This window comes from Takifugu rubripes, chromosome 20 (genome assembly GCF_901000725.2).
Source record: "Takifugu rubripes chromosome 20, fTakRub1.2, whole genome shotgun sequence".
NCBI classification, from domain to species: Eukaryota; Metazoa; Chordata; class Actinopteri; order Tetraodontiformes; family Tetraodontidae; genus Takifugu; species Takifugu rubripes.
In genome coordinates this window covers 12,733,589-12,748,839 of record NC_042304.1, presented here as the reverse complement: position 1 = coordinate 12,748,839, position 15,251 = coordinate 12,733,589, and the positions used below count along the sequence as shown (strand labels likewise).

The 15,251-nt window shown below is 46.6% G+C and overlaps 2 protein-coding genes across 3 annotated transcripts; one reads left to right on the top strand and one right to left on the bottom strand.

The window, feature by feature from the left end:
• The first annotated feature begins 1,707 nt into the window (after positions 1–1,707).
• On the top strand, positions 1,708–5,992 carry ddx49 (DEAD (Asp-Glu-Ala-Asp) box polypeptide 49). The gene is made up of 13 exons (XM_003974351.3): positions 1,708–1,971; positions 2,132–2,255; positions 2,414–2,499; positions 2,613–2,734; positions 2,854–3,041; positions 3,371–3,511; positions 3,604–3,679; positions 4,172–4,248; positions 4,345–4,442; positions 4,535–4,609; positions 4,695–4,783; positions 4,870–4,941; positions 5,746–5,992. The coding sequence occupies exons 1-13, from the start codon at positions 1,857–1,859 to the stop codon at positions 5,914–5,916; spliced, it is 1,434 nt and encodes a 477-aa protein (XP_003974400.1). The 5' UTR covers positions 1,708–1,856; the 3' UTR covers positions 5,917–5,992.
• upf1 (UPF1 RNA helicase and ATPase) lies at positions 5,984–15,214 on the bottom strand. Of its 2 annotated transcripts, none has more exons than XM_029828765.1 (24): positions 14,843–15,214; positions 14,340–14,482; positions 13,755–13,844; positions 13,371–13,538; positions 13,100–13,280; positions 12,830–12,991; positions 12,624–12,708; positions 12,399–12,497; positions 12,132–12,246; positions 11,892–12,051; positions 11,682–11,800; positions 11,441–11,605; positions 11,005–11,119; positions 10,629–10,772; positions 10,105–10,318; positions 9,911–10,028; positions 9,632–9,788; positions 9,373–9,515; positions 9,091–9,265; positions 8,926–9,007; positions 8,683–8,847; positions 8,366–8,580; positions 8,158–8,280; positions 5,984–8,064 (listed from the first exon to the last, which is right to left on the bottom strand). In XM_029828765.1, the coding sequence occupies exons 1-23, from the start codon at positions 15,011–15,013 to the stop codon at positions 8,161–8,163; spliced, it is 3,306 nt and encodes a 1,101-aa protein (XP_029684625.1). In that variant the 5' UTR covers positions 15,014–15,214; the 3' UTR covers positions 5,984–8,064; positions 8,158–8,160. The 2 variants fall into 2 exon arrangements, with proteins under 2 accessions (XP_029684625.1, XP_003974385.1); XM_003974336.3 differs by having other exon boundaries at positions 12,132–12,240.
• Between the last annotated feature and the right edge of the window lie 37 nt (positions 15,215–15,251).

Genomic DNA, 15,251 nt, shown 5'->3' with positions numbered 1-15,251 from the left:
GCCGCAGCGAGAACTACAACTGGTGTCAACGTTAGGGACGTCAGAGACTCAATTTATACGATGGAGTTGATTTCATTCAATTTTGTCGTTGAGTTAACACGTTTCTATGTGTTTGTTGTATTATATCTGTTTTACAGCGTTTATGCTGTTCTTAAATTAATCGAGAAGCCTATATTTTCACATTTAAATGATACACTGCTTGCAGATGTTCCTGTTTTAGCTGAACTACAAGTCATATTTTAGCTGAACTACAAGTCTACGTTGAGTTTTTGGCTTCTATGGTCTTTACATTTTTTTAGACGATTTTTCTTCTACATTAAACCTCAACAAGGTTGTTTCTCCTGAATTGCTGCATGTTAACTATTTAAATAATAAAATACATTGTTACTATTTTATGAAATGACTGATCATCTCACAGCTTTGATTCTATGGGTCTCATTGTTTAAAATATTAAAGGTTTAGTGAAAGGAAATGGGGTCGCCAGTGGGTTTAAGAAACATGCAATATTTGTAGAACAAACAAGCGGTTGAATAAAGAATAGAGCCAACGCTCAATTTTGATCTTTTATTTTCTCAGTTTTCCAGGCTTCTTGGAGGAATCCAATGATGTAGCATTCAAACTCAATGCTTCATTTCACCTTCCACATCATGGTTGGTTTGGATTTGCCACAGACTTTAATGAAATCACTCGTTTCCGTGAACGTTGCTTGGATGTGGGGGAAGGCAAATGTAGTGCAAGAGCAGCGAGGGCAGCTCCTGTGCATTAATGGTGTTGCTCACTGGCCTGTTACAGCTCTGCAGCTGATTCTCTGTGCTGCAGGGAGGCAATGAGGAACATCACGCCTCTGACTTGCATGCAGACAGACCCTTTGTTCATTTAGAGAGACACTTCTTTACAGAGCTCAGGCACTTTCAGCACAGCTGGGTCGAGGTAGAGCTGGAACTCTAGGTCTCAACCTTAATCACTTCTGGCAGTCAAGTGTGCTCTCAGATGGGCTTTCTCACTTAAGATTGTACTCAATCTATAATCCAGCTGGGGCTGAACCACTTTGTTTTTCTTGCTGCTGATACTGGCAAGTTTGGAAGAACTGCAATCACCACCCACATAAACAAAACAGCACTGAAGTTTATATTGAATCCATGTGAAAAGACAAAAATCATGCACGCCTGGTGTGTCGAAGCAATCGAGGAGCTGTAAAATAAAAAAAAATTAATGAACCAAACTCACAATGGGGTGACAATCATTAGAAAAATAAGTTCTGTAGGCAAATCCTGTGGGAGGCAGAGGGTGAATGTTGCCTCAGTAGATTCTTGCTATGGCTTTAGAATGGCTTTAGAAACAAACAAAACACATACAGATGAGAGAGATGAGACTGTAAACTGTAAAATGAGATATTTTCAACTTCAAAGTTGCCATACCCTAAAAGAAAAATGTTAAATTTAGTATTCGATTTGGGTGTACTGGCTAGTATACATAACTGACATAATTATTGTTACATACTAAGGTGTTATATATGCTAAAAGGAGCCACTGATCACACACTGTTTAAAACAGATGGGGGTTAAAATCATATCACGAAAATCATAGCGTTATTAGTTAATCATTAAAAGTTATTTAATTAGTTATTTAATTATTAGTTATTTAATTATTAGTATCAATATTTCCCAGCAGAGGGCAGCAACACGTTGTTAGTCTGATTTCCACGAAGAAGACAAATATTACGCAATCAAACTGCGACAGGTTTCCCACGAGGATGTTTAGAGAGTCGTTATAAGGGGGCTTTTGTTTACCTTTTAGGTATTAAACAGTATAGTGAAGTCGTTGTTCGGTTTATGAGAAATATAAGACACATCTAAAATGGCGGATTTTTCGTCGCTTGGCCTGTCAGACTGGCTGATTAAACAGTGTAAACAACTGGGGATCCAAAAAGCCACCCCGGTCCAGGAAAACTGTGTTCCTGCTATTCTACAAGGTAAGTTAGCATCGTGGTTGGCTCAAGAGAACATTATGAAACAATGATGTCACAGTAATACTTTGTGAGTGATTTTCGATTCCCATAAAACAAATTGGTTCATCTGTTGTGCCTCGAGGCAGTTGTGATATGGCAACATGTTGTCATGTCCCTTTTCCAGGTCGTGACTGTATGGGATGTGCAAAAACCGGAAGTGGGAAGACGGCTGCTTTCGTGCTGCCTGTGCTGCAGAAACTGTCAGAGGATCCCTACGGAATTTTCTGCCTGGTTCTCACTCCCACCAGGTCGGTGCTGTTCAAAGTGGAACCTGAAAGAACACAACATAAAACTGTGGTGGCCATTAGAATGTTATTATTATTATTATTATTATTATGTTGGTTATAAGGAAATTGGAGCGAAATAGTTGTGTTTCCGTACTAACTAACGATGTGGTGCCATGCAGGGAACTGGCCTACCAGATCGCGGAGCAGTTTCGAGTACTGGGGAAGCCTCTGGGGCTGAAAGATTGCATTATTGTTGGTGGAATGGGTAAGACAAAAATGCTGCTGGAGGATACACCAGCCTCAATTAGAGACGGATACCTCAATGGCTTCAGTCACTCTTGGGTTTTGTTCGACATGCTGACTCTTGTCTGTCAACAGACATGGTGACCCAAGCCTTGGAGCTGTCTAACCAACCTCATGTTGTCGTAGCGACACCGGGTCGCTTGGCAGACCACATCCGTAGCTCCAGTACCTTCAGTTTGGCCAAGATCCAGTTTCTGGTGAGGAGAACCACACACAGAGCTTCCACATATTGTTTCTCTGTGAAAGGGAGACAAAGCATCTCTCCTGGACGTGGAGGTGCTCAGTTTTTGTCATTTCCTGTGGCCTTGTTTGGCAGATCATGGACGAGGCAGATCGACTGTTGGAACAAGGCTGCACAGACTTCACCAAAGACCTGGAGACGATCCTGACCGCTGTACCGGCAAAGAGACAGACTCTGCTCTTCAGCGCGACGCTGACGGACACACTGCAGGAGCTGAAGCACATCGCTATGAACAAACCTTTCTTCTGGGAGAGCAAGTCAGAGTGAGGAAGTTTGCTGTTCCTACAGATAATCCGAAAATGCACGGTCAGAGGAAAAAACTGCTATTAGAAGAGTATTTGGCAAAATCGAGGAATGATGCACTCATTAGTGTATGAATTTAATGATGAAAATTCAGCTTAATGGTTCAATTAGGGCCCAAATGATTAGGTCATGGCTGCAACATGAAGAGAACTGACAGTTACAGTTCTGTAAAATGTTCCCACACATCATGTGTGTATCTGTCTGACTCCAGGAAGGTCAGAAGTTATTTTCTCCTCCACTTCGAAAGACAATTACCTAAAATAATTAGGCATGAAATGCTTATCGGCAGAACCCGGACAGTGGAAGAGCTGGACCAGAGGTACATCCTGACTCCAGAGAAGGTGAAGGACGCCTACCTGGTCCACCTGATACAGACCTTTACTGACCAGCACGACGACTGGTCGATCATCATCTTCACCAGCACGTGCAAGTAAGAAACAGTGGTGTTTAAAACTCGCGTCTGTACTCTCCGCGCTTCGGAACATGAGCAATTTTATCTCATTAATATTTATATTTTTTTAGGGACTGTCAGATCCTTACCATGATGCTGCAGAAGTTCCACTTTCCCACCATCTCCCTGCACTCCATGATGAAACAGGTGAGACTAACTCTTAAATTTAGCTCTGATTGCTACTGTTGTTGACGGAAGGGTGACGACAGCGCGGCGTGCGCCTTATCGCCGCCCTCAGAGCTGTCTGACAAGTGTGTTTTGGATATGGAATTCATTCTGCTCATTAAAGTGACAATGAGAGAATCAGCCGGTGGATTAAGGCGGATTAAACCAGAAGAGTGCGTCAGCGGAATAAAAGGCGTCTCTCCATCTTGATTAAAACTAAAATGGCGCCCAGAGCGGTCGCCTTGGCGTCTTGCTGCGTTCTTGTTTGTCTATTTTTGTTTGTTAATTGTCTGTCTGCCTGCTCTTACACCCGTGAAGAGTTACTATGTCTTATTTTATTTATCTTATTCTAGTGTTGTGTTCTTTATGTTGAATGTCGCAGCGTCACACCAAGACAAATTCCTAGCTTGTGTAATACTGTGTATTACATGAACAATGGCAATAAACCTGATTCAATTCAATTCAATTCCCCAGAAACAACGCTTTGCCAACCTCGCCAAGTTCAAGGCCAGCGTCTACAAAATCCTGATCGCGACAGACGTGGCAGCCAGGTGAGAAGCTCCGGGATGCACCTGTGGAATGGACGTGTTCTTCTCCATCTCTTCCTTCGTCTAAAATCAAACCTTTCTCATTCCACGACGCTGCAGAGGTTTGGACATTCCGACAGTCCAGGTTGTCATTAACCACAACACCCCCGGACTTCCCAAGATCTACATCCACAGAGTCGGACGGACGGCAAGAGCAGGTGAACGTCTCACTTTTCTAAGCAGAATCTTCATCCTGGGTTTGTAAAGACGCTTTAAAATTCACGCGTGCTGGTTCTTTGTGGCGCTCCAGGACGGAACGGCGTCTCCATCACACTGGTGACGCAGTACGACATCCATCTGGTCCACTCCATCGAGGAACAGATCCGTGAGTTGGACTGAGCCAGGAGATGCGACCGGGGAGTCTTGGTCCGTCTCCCAGGTGTGACGGAAGCGTTGTGTTGTGTCTACAGAGACTAAACTGAAGGAGTTCCCTGTGGAGGAGAAAGAAGTCCTGAAGATCCTCACCCAGGTCAACGTGACCAGACGGGAGTGTGAAATCGTACGCTTGCCTGCTTGTTTAATGTGTTTTAGTTTAGAGACGCTGCTGTTTGTTTCATGACTGGAATCAAGTTTCCTGCTCTGTAGAGACTGGAGTCGACGGACTTTGATGAGAAAAAGGAGATCAACAAGAGGAAGCAGTTGATCCTAGAGGGGAAGGTAAAGTTCTTTTTCTGTTTTAATCTGCGTCTTCAGATGAGACTGCTTAGCTTTTTGGGCATATTGTCAAAACTATAGATGCATAAATATGGATTCAGTTATGTGGCATCACAGGAACTCCAGGGCTGTTTTTGAAACCACACACTTGTTCCCTCTTCACTACTCACTACATGGGGGGACATGGACTGAGTGAACGACGTAGTGCACTCAATTTAAAGTTAGTATTCGGACAACGGCGTCATTTACGGCGTAAAGTGACATCATGGTGTCGCATAATAATTATGTTGTAATATTTTAAGATGATCATATTGGTCCCCTACTGAAAAAAAAATCTTATTTCCAAAAATTTCATATATCAAACCGCACAGTAGAAATTAAGTTAAAAAATGTATCCCATCAGCCTTTATGGTAAAGGCTGATGGGATACATTTTCCGAGTTAGGGTGCTCGCTCGTACACTACTTTTCGCAGTGCATTGTGGGATACATTGAGAGCACTACATAGGGTACAGCGATGCTCACTAACAATTCGGACACTATTTCAAAATGGCGTCCACACTATTGAGTGCACAATGTAGGTATAGGGGGTGGTTTCGGAAACAGCCCATGTGTTACTGATCCGGCCGCAATCCAGCCGGGTTTTCTGTCCTAACTAGGCAGAAAAGGGGAAAACCTGGTGAAATGTTGGATTGCAGCCCTCGAGGGAGGACTGGATCTAGACGTACAGGATAAAGCAGAGCTTTATTAAAAAGGAGGATGCATCTGTCGCTCACGTGGGCTAATGCAAGCTGCTGCTGCTGTTCCAGGATCCAGACCTGGAGGCAAAGAGGAAAGCTGAGCTGGAGAAGATCAGGAGCCAGAAGAAGAAGTTCAAACAGAAGATCCAGGAGAACATTGACAAACAGAAGCAGAAGCAACTGAAGAAGAAACTGTTGAAGAGAAAACGGACAAAAAAGACCGCTCAGGATTCGGCCTGAACGCTCCAGAGTCTTTCCCTGTACATATTTTCCAATCTGCCCAACTGATTCGAGCCATAAAATCAACTTGAAGTCAACAGTCTTTATTGATTCATTTAACAGAAAACCACCATGTTGTGACGAAACCTCACTGCAAATAAGAGTTTGAGACAGATTTACATCATGTCTAGATCTCCACATTTACCAAACTCTGCCGTTTGACCGTAGAGGTTTGATGCAAACGTTTTCACAACTAATTGACAAATGAATCCTCGTGGTGGCTCAGAAGATGGGGAAAAAAACACCAAAGTAATACAATATTACAGCAGCGGGTTCTTAAAGCTATTCATTGTGAGGGCCATAACAGGAAACTAAGATCAACAAAGCAACAAATGCAAACTTAGCGACATCTACTGGCAACAGGATTGTCAAATATCTGGCTGCTGAAACAAGAAAATGGGCATCGGCGCGGTACATTCTTACTCTGGTCAAGACTACTCCACATCTGCAACGTCCCTGTGCTCCCGGGCCAGACTTCAGTAGAACCGCTAAGCAAACAGCACACCAAGGATCTGACGGAGGGGGTCAACCCGGGGGTCGACCCTGGGGTCAGAGGAGGAACTCCAGACAGAAATATACTGACGAAGGCAAAACGGCTTCACGCCACTCAAAAAAAAAGCAGGAAAAACGCCCCGTTTTACCGCAGAGAAGGAAGGTGGCGCCTTTTATCCGCCCACCCCTGCTGCTAAACTCCCCTCAGCCCGATTCTAATAAAAATAAGAAAAGAACCTGTCACTTAAATGCTGGTAGTTTAAACTACATTCATGTTTGTGCTGTAGCTGTTGGTCTGCTGATTGATTATAGGCACTGATTAATATTTGACCTTCAGCAACAATGGGGTTTCCACGCCGTGTCTCGATCTGGAGAGGAGCTGATGATGATCAGGACAGCGGGGGCTCATCTAGGGTTACTGAATGGAAGGCCGGGTCGTCTCCCAGAATGGCCAATTTTCCTGGTGGTTTTTAAACTCCGCCGTTGGTCTTGGGAGGTGGAAACTGGTAATGGTGGCCTTCTCTGCCACCTTCCTTTCCCACCCCCCTCCTGTGGTGACTCCTTTGGCCTGTGGTTTGGTTACATTCATCTCAGTCCACAACGCGTGAATGTCAACAAACCCTAACGAATAATTTGATGCTTGAGCGATTATACACACTTTTCCTTTAAGCCATCTGAAGCCGCTTTCATCGGATTAACAATACGGAAAAGCTTCTGCAGACACATCGAATGACAGCTGACTACACAACGGTGGTCGTGTTTGATCGTTCCGATGACTTTTTGTTTGTTTTGTGCTGTAAAAAGAACTTCAGAGAAGACAGACAAAAAAGTCCCACGAGTGCGACATTGGAGGGATTCGCACCTCATGGCTCGAGTCTGATAATCCTCGTGCTGCGCCACCACTGATGCGTGGTTGAAACCATCCCAGTAGAGACCTCGTAAAGGCTGAACCAGTGGTTCGCTCTTCCAAAAGGGTGTGTCGACCGTCGCTTCCTTCTGAGGCCACTCGAGCCTCCCGAGGCTGACAGGAGTTTGTCGGTGCTGCTCCCCTCCTGTTCTTTAACCAAATTCTAAACAGACACATGTTGCGCATCCAACATTTTTTTTCTGCAGCATGGGGATTTTTTGCATCGCCTTGTCAGTGGCGCCCCCTACAGGTGTGTAGAAGAAAGTCAAATTCAGTTGGAGATCTTCTAAGCCCATCTGGAGATCAGAGAGCTTGGCTCCCGGTCCTGGAGGCTGTGGGTTGAAGGGATTGGCTGGACTGTTTTATTGGGAGCTAAGCCTCGTTTTCCCCATTGACCGTTGAGGTCTCCCCTGTTTCCCTCAGCAGCTCGACCACGTGCTGCCACTTTTCGTGACCTCCCCTCCTTCGCTCCGCACGGACATCGGCGTCAGCCTCTCGCGTGGTCACCCGGCCGCTCCCGCCCGTCTGTTCGTGCTTCCATTCTTCTCTCGCTGGTCGTTAGTTTGGTTTCGCCGTCCCGACGCTTTCACTCAGTGGTGCTTCGGTTGTAGCAGAGGAAAACAGGTATCCATTTTATGTTTTTATTATTTCCCAGATTAAAAAGCGAAGGACTAAGCTGAGCTTTAGCCTAGCTCCTTTCTTCCAGTCACCTTTAAGACAAAATCCCAAATTAATACAGATTCAGGGGACACAGGAAAAATATTCAAACTCTGCTTTGAAGGTAGGTTTATTTTCATACTTACACTCTAGTACTGAGACAGTCCAGTTACCCCGCCATGCTGGTATGCACGTTCGCCCTGGTATGTCGAGTCCTGGGACAGAGCCACATCGATTTGTGACTTGAACTCGTCGCCCAGGTAGCTGTCCTGGAGACCCAAATATAGGGATGTCAACACAGGCGCATGTAAGAACAATGAAATATCACCATCTTTAGACACAGTGATCCGTCACCTGGGAAAGCTCTGGCTGGGAGAGTCCGGGCTGGCTCATCTGGGAAGGCTGGCTCATGGAGATGTAACCCTGTGTCAGTGGCCCCTGGGAGAATGACTGGGAAGCCCCATCCTGGCTGATCTGACTGTTTGGCATGTGACCAACCCCCTGGTTCCCAGAACCACGGATCCTCTGGCGCCCGCCACGGCCAGATTTCCCCTTCATAGCGCCACGACCTTCCAACAGATACAAACATGATTTTAGTCCAAATTAATCCTTAAAAAAAACCCAAATAAGTGAAAGGATCTCTACTGTACAAAGCAGGGTGAAAATGCTACCTGCAGCAGGGCCGTTGGTCTGGCCCTGGTAACTGGGCGGAGGCATCGGCGGCATCACCAGGTTGAAGGGTATGGGAATATTCAGAGCAGCCAGGTGACTGGCGGCCGCTCCAATCATACCGATCTGGTCGTGAGTTTGAAAGTACATGTTTGATGGACGCCCAGCTTGAAGGAGACACAAAACAACGTTTTAAATAACGTCCAGTAACTCCAGGAGATGCTAGAAAGGTGCAGCATCAATACCAGTGTTGCTGCGGTCGTAAGCAGAGCCGGGGATGAGGGCTTCTCGAGCGTCGTACATGGCAGTGCTCATAAAACGCCCTCCCTGAAAGATCAATCACTTCAGCCTTCACGAATGACTGATAATTTCATCGTATGCAACTGAAAGAAAGGTGCAAAATGACTCACAGGGTTGATGGTGTTGACCAACTTGCGGGGCTTGCTGAACTGCATGAGGCTCTCCCTGAGGTTGTTGAGGGGTCCTTCTACAAGAACCTTTTGCTCCTTGTAGTTGTTGAGCAGATTGTTCCAAAGTGGCTGCTTGGAAAGGGCCTTGGGGTTCCCCACGATGATCACACCATACCTTCGTAACACAGACGCACACTTCCCATCAGGCGATTTGAAATGTGTCTGACCGTAAACCACGCTGGAGTTATTGAGCTCCGCTGTGTGTAAAGGGCTGAATCTTACTTTGCTCGGGTCAGAGCCACGTTCAGGCGACGGGGGTCGTTCAGGAAGCCGATGCCCTGGTGCTCATTAGCACGCACACATGACAGGATGATGAAATCTTTCTCTCTGCCCTGGAAGGCATCTACACTGGCTATTTCTACCTGCTGTATTGACACAAAAACCAGATGAGGCTATGTTGTAAAACAAAAGGAACATGTCTTTTTTTAATTAATGACACAGGTCTGAGTTAGCCACGTGGTTGTGGTCATCTGTAGGCTACCTGGTAGAGTTTGGTGTGCAGTGAGCCACTGAACTGCATGTACTGGACCAGGTAGGAGCGCTGACCCTCGTATGGGGTGATGATGCCAATCTGATCTGGCTTTGCTCCAGCCTTCAGCAGCCTGGTTGTGATCTTCTCCACGTTGGCGGCTTCAGTTCTTTAAAATTAAATAGATGGAATAAAGTAATTATAATAATAGACCCCATAACTGAGGGTTAAATACTGCAGCAGAAGGTCTGTTGGAATTAAACAATAATGTCATTTTCACCGATAACTCACCTGTTAAGATATGAGGTTCCAGAACTAGCGATTTCCTCCTGACCCTGAGTCACGTAGAAGAACATGGGCTTCTCAGGCTGAGGCCACTGGAAGTCAAACCCTTTCTTGATGCGATCACCTGCAAAAAGACACATGATTGTATTTTAATATTTGCAGCTTGCGACACAGGTCGTGTTATATAAATCATATCAAACCTGCAGTGACGCCATTCTGCAGGGAGCCTTCATAGAAGATGTTGGAGGGGAAGGCACTGAGCGCTGGGTGCATACGGTACTGGACCTGCAGGCGGATCGGTCGGATCCCCAACACCACCAGGCGTTCAAACAGGGACTGGGAGAGGCCGGCTTTGGCTGCCTTCTTACACATCACAACGGGACCCAACTGGCAGTGATCTCCCACCAGGATGAGCTGGGGAGAAAGAAAAGGTTCTTTAACCAAGTGTTATGGAATCTTTACAGAATGCAAATGTGTCAGTAATAGTTTACAGTAGACAGAAGACACACGGTGTCCTGTTGTGAATGTCTACTGCTCTACTCAAGGCTACCGCGGCCCAGTTCTTTACACAAGCTCCTGTGTCTCCACCATATGGCACGTTTTAACGATAATTAATAGAAGTCCATCATTCAATGATCTTGACAAATTCCATTAAAGGTCTCACTGATGCGTCATAACTGCCTTAAAAAGGAAGGTGCCGTTACACAGATGCACGTGTGTGTACCTGTTTGGCTCCCAGCACCACAGGGACCATACACTCTGGCTCGGTGGCCTGGGTGCTCTCGTCAATGAGGATGGAGCGGAACTGCATCTTGGCTAAACGAGGGTCACCAGCTCCGACGCAGGTACAACAGATGACGTCAGCATTCTGAACAAGGTCAAAGACAACCGGCTATTAAAGCAGGAATGGTTTTTTTTTTGTTTTTTTTTTACAGAGCAGACAAAACTGAGCTGGAAATGTTAGCCGTTAGATTTTCTGGCATATATTTATTGAGACAATCGCTGTGACAGCATTTTCTGGGCAGAAACAACGCAGAAATATTTGAAAGCCTCTTCTAGAACACGAGAACTTCCAGCTGCACTTGGTCGCTCCTCCTTACCATGAGCAGTTCCCTCTCGGCGGTCCGTTTCAGGGCCCTGTAGCGTTTCTCATCAGCGGACGACAGCTCACCCGTCTCATCCTTCAACTGCTGCAGCTTCTGAAGCTCCGGCATGCTACAGACAAACAAGGGAGGTCGGGAGGGTTTGGAAAAGAAGGCTCAAATTTATATACTAGTGAGAGAAGCTGCGTTCTAGGGCGACGGAGAAAAAGATCATCAATCGGACAAATGACCTGTCAAAATGTGGTGTACATTAACCTTTAGCTCCAGTATTTCAGAACAAAGCTACAGTTGTTTACAATGACTGATGAATCGTCACAATTCGGAACATAGTAAAGCAGAAATGGAGGAAAGTTAAAAACGCATCACTTTTGATACTGAGCAGCAGCTGAGCACCACCAGTGAACCAGGAGTCGCCTCTCTGGCTCCCACTGACCTGTCCATGTTGCTGATCTGGTTGTGCAGAGCCAGGAACGACACCGGTGACTCGATGGCCTCTCGGCTCTTTGCGCACAGCCTCACGACCTTCAGTCCGGTCTTGTCGATTTTCTCAGTCAGCTGATCCACGGCGATGTTGCTGGGCGCACACACCAGCACTGGTCTGCCCACACACAACCACAGTTACAACAGCGTTAAAGCAATGACGCGCCGAAGGTTGATTTGTTAACATTTCCCACCCGTTGCCTTGACGGGAGAGGTGGTAAACGATAGTGGCGGAGGTGACGGTCTTCCCAGTGCCAGGAGGACCCTGGATCAGACTGAGAGGCCTCTGCAGCACCGTCTTCACAGCATAAACCTGTTTTGTTTGTAAAAAAAAAAAAAAAAGAGGACAGTTCAGGTTTCCTGTCACAAAGACTTTAAAAAAAATACACATTTTTAAGCCTGACCTGAGAGTGATTGAGGTCGGGGAGGCCGTTGGCAGTGAAACGCTTTGGCAGCTGGCACTTGATGGTGACGTCCTCCACCTCGTGACCCAGCAGTTTGTGGTAAATGTACCCAGACACAGAAGTCTCGTCCACTGCAAACGTCTTCAGGGCGCTCTGCATCCTGCAGCGACAAAGCACCCCATCGCTTGCAGCAAACACTCCCGACATTCATATTTTTAGGACTGCGCAATTTCAGCCAACCTGTCAAAAGATGTGGACTTCCACACGAAATCCACCTGGTAGTTATGGGGGATTTCCACTGGTGCGCCGACGCTGGTCCGCAGCTCAATGGCAATTTCATCCCCGTAGTCTTTAAATACAAGCTGTTAAAGAAAACCAGACTACACAAACTATTACTTCCAGTCTGTGGACGCAGCAGGAACTGTGGTTTGAAGAGTGGGATTGGTGCCATATACTTAGCCAAACCCAAAACGCCTGAACGGCACATGTTAACCGTGTAAAGGATACTGTCAGGGACTTTGATGACGTGGCCGATGCCTTTCCACAGTGGGGCCAGATCGCCCTTGTACCGCAGGCAGATTTCATCACCTTGCATCAGCCGCATATCTGCATTGGATCAGGAGCCCAGTTAGAAACTCTTCAATAATGAATGGAAATCAAACGACGACCGAAGCACAACCCAGCGCCACAAAAAAAAGAAGCAGGAAGTGGCGGAGTTGAGCGTACGGGCACCTGAATCCGTCTTGGGCAGAGTGAAATAGGCGATGCGCTTTTTATTCAGCCCCAGGTCCCATCTGACCGTTATATTGTCTTGGGTCTGCAGAAAAGCATGACTGGCATTAGAGGGCTGAAAAAATGCAAGGTCACCGCTACGGCTGGTTACAGGTCGCAAGAACACAACGTCCACAGTTTTCCTATTTAAGGTTAAATTGTGACACCTGGGACTCCTTCAGCTTCTTGTCATAGTCGGCCTCCAGTTTAACCAGAGGGCCGAAGATGTTTTGGTACTGGTAGGCATCCTCGTAGCGCAGCAGCACATGCTGTGGTTCCTCGTCCACTCCAGGCTTCTCCAGGTCTTCCAGGGTAGCACAGGGATTGTCCTGGGGTAAAAGGCAAACGCCATTATACATGTACATACACACCAAACAGCACAGTTGCTAACACACTGTGCCCGACCGACAGAGAGTGAATAACCTCTACTTGCACACCTTCCACAGCTCCTCCAGCTTATTTATCTGCTGTGCAGTGATCTGACGAGCCCGGAGCTGCTCCTGCTCCGACGGAATCTTCACCAGCCAGGACAGGAAGCAGCGGTCCTGGATCAGCGGTTGCCACTGTGAGCTGTCCCAGTTGATGTCCTTCAGGCTGCTCTGGCTAGCACACGGCTGCCTGCACAGACACAAGGTGCTCCGATAAGCTCAAACTTAGCCTGCACAGGGGGAAAGAAATCTAATATCGAAGATAACGGGGGGGACGTACCTGCAGAGTAGCACCACCACGGAGTCAGCCTTGGCCGGGATGAAGCCCAGGAGGAAGACGTTGCGACAGCCGCAGTTGTAACACTCAAGCACGGTCTCCCCCAGTGGCCCGTCTTTATGTAACGTCACCTCTTTGCATTTGGCTCTCACCAGGTGATTTACAATGTGACTGAAAGCCAGAAAACAGAAGTCAAGTGAGAAATTGGAATTTATATTTCTGTCCTATTTGTCCTGGTGTCGTGTCCACAAAGAACATCTGTCTGCAAAATCATGACGCAGATCACAATATAAACTTAAAAATACATTTTAAATAGTTCCAAGGTCCACTGTCCTGCTCTCTCAGGTCAACAAAAGCTTCTCCACAATAAAACCATGCGATGCGCACCTGCCAGATGTGTTGCCGCGTCCATTACAGAACCACTTCTTGCTGGTATTGCAGTACACAACACACGCTGGGTCATGGATACCACAGTAGCTGCAGGAAAGAGTAACAAAACATCCAAATGACTGCTGCATTTTGTCAATTAACTACAATAGACAGGTGTCAGGCCATGTTCACCTAAAGGGAATTACTGCCAAATAAGTGATAATGTGTCTTGACCTTCATTAAGTCGTAATAATTATACCAACACATAGAATACAAGGGGCAGCGTTTGCCTCAAGTCACAATAGAATTTCTTGATCATTTCAGTAAATTTGACACAGATGTAGACGAGGGGAGTGAAAAGTCTTATACTGTATACGAACTACACTTCCGTGTTTAGTATGGTGGTTTTCTTTACACTTTATTTGTTCCTCTTTGGTGTCACAAGTAGTTCCAACAAACGTCATCACATCATCAAGTGTTAAAGACGTTATGGCATTGACGCCGTTTCCACCAACACTGAGCAAAAACTCCACCAAAGTAGTTTGAAAGATGAAAACAATCTCTGAACTCGTCCACTGCACACCGACATGATGCCAAGAGTACCTGCACGCATGCACGGGCAGGTCTTTGGTGTAGTAAGTGTCTTCTTCATCCTCCTCAAAGTTGAGCTCGGCTAACAGCTGGCTTGCTTTGGCCACAGAATCATCCATCCCGCCGTTGTGGAGCCCATCGTCGGGACCGTTGAGCTGTAGCATGGGGCAGAAACGAACCAACGCTATAACTCCATGCTCTTGGCTTGTCAACCCCAACGCTAAAAAGCCAGTTAATTCCGAATTGAGTCATTGTCAACACTCTAGAATCTTACAAATAGCGACGTCGGCATCCCACGCTTTCTTTAGCCTTATAAAAGCAAATATACCACAATAAATAAGATCGTTGTTAAGAGTATTTAGCTTGCTAGCTCCGAGACACACGCACAGCACGCTAATATGAAGCTATCCTCGGCTAACGTTAGACTCCATAATAGCAGGTTAGCTGCACCAGCTAGCTAGCGCCTCTACACCCGCGTTTTGTTGTGACTTCCTTTAACAGTGTAACTATCAGACCTGGTTGTCCAGCTGGCTTTGGGTATGGCCTTGGGTTTGGGTCTGGCTGGGAAGGGTGAAGTCGGTAAAATCATATTCGGAGCCCTGGGTGTCCGCGCCGAGCAACTCGGTTTCCTCGGTGTCCAGGAAGGTGAGGGTCTGAGAACTCGGCCCGTAAGCCTCAACGCTCATCGCGACTCTTTTAACTTTCGCTTTACGGAAGCACTTGTGGGGTTTTTTTAATCCAGAGATGAACCAAACCGCCGCGTCGCTCGCGTCTCCGCAACCGCTTTTGAGGACGGCGCTCCAACTGTGAATAGGGACGCCGAATAAAAATGGAATCGATCGGAACCACGAACGCTTGAGCGGGTCCAGAGCGTCGGTGACGAACTTCCATGCGCGGCGCGGCGCGTGACGCTCACAGCGCGGG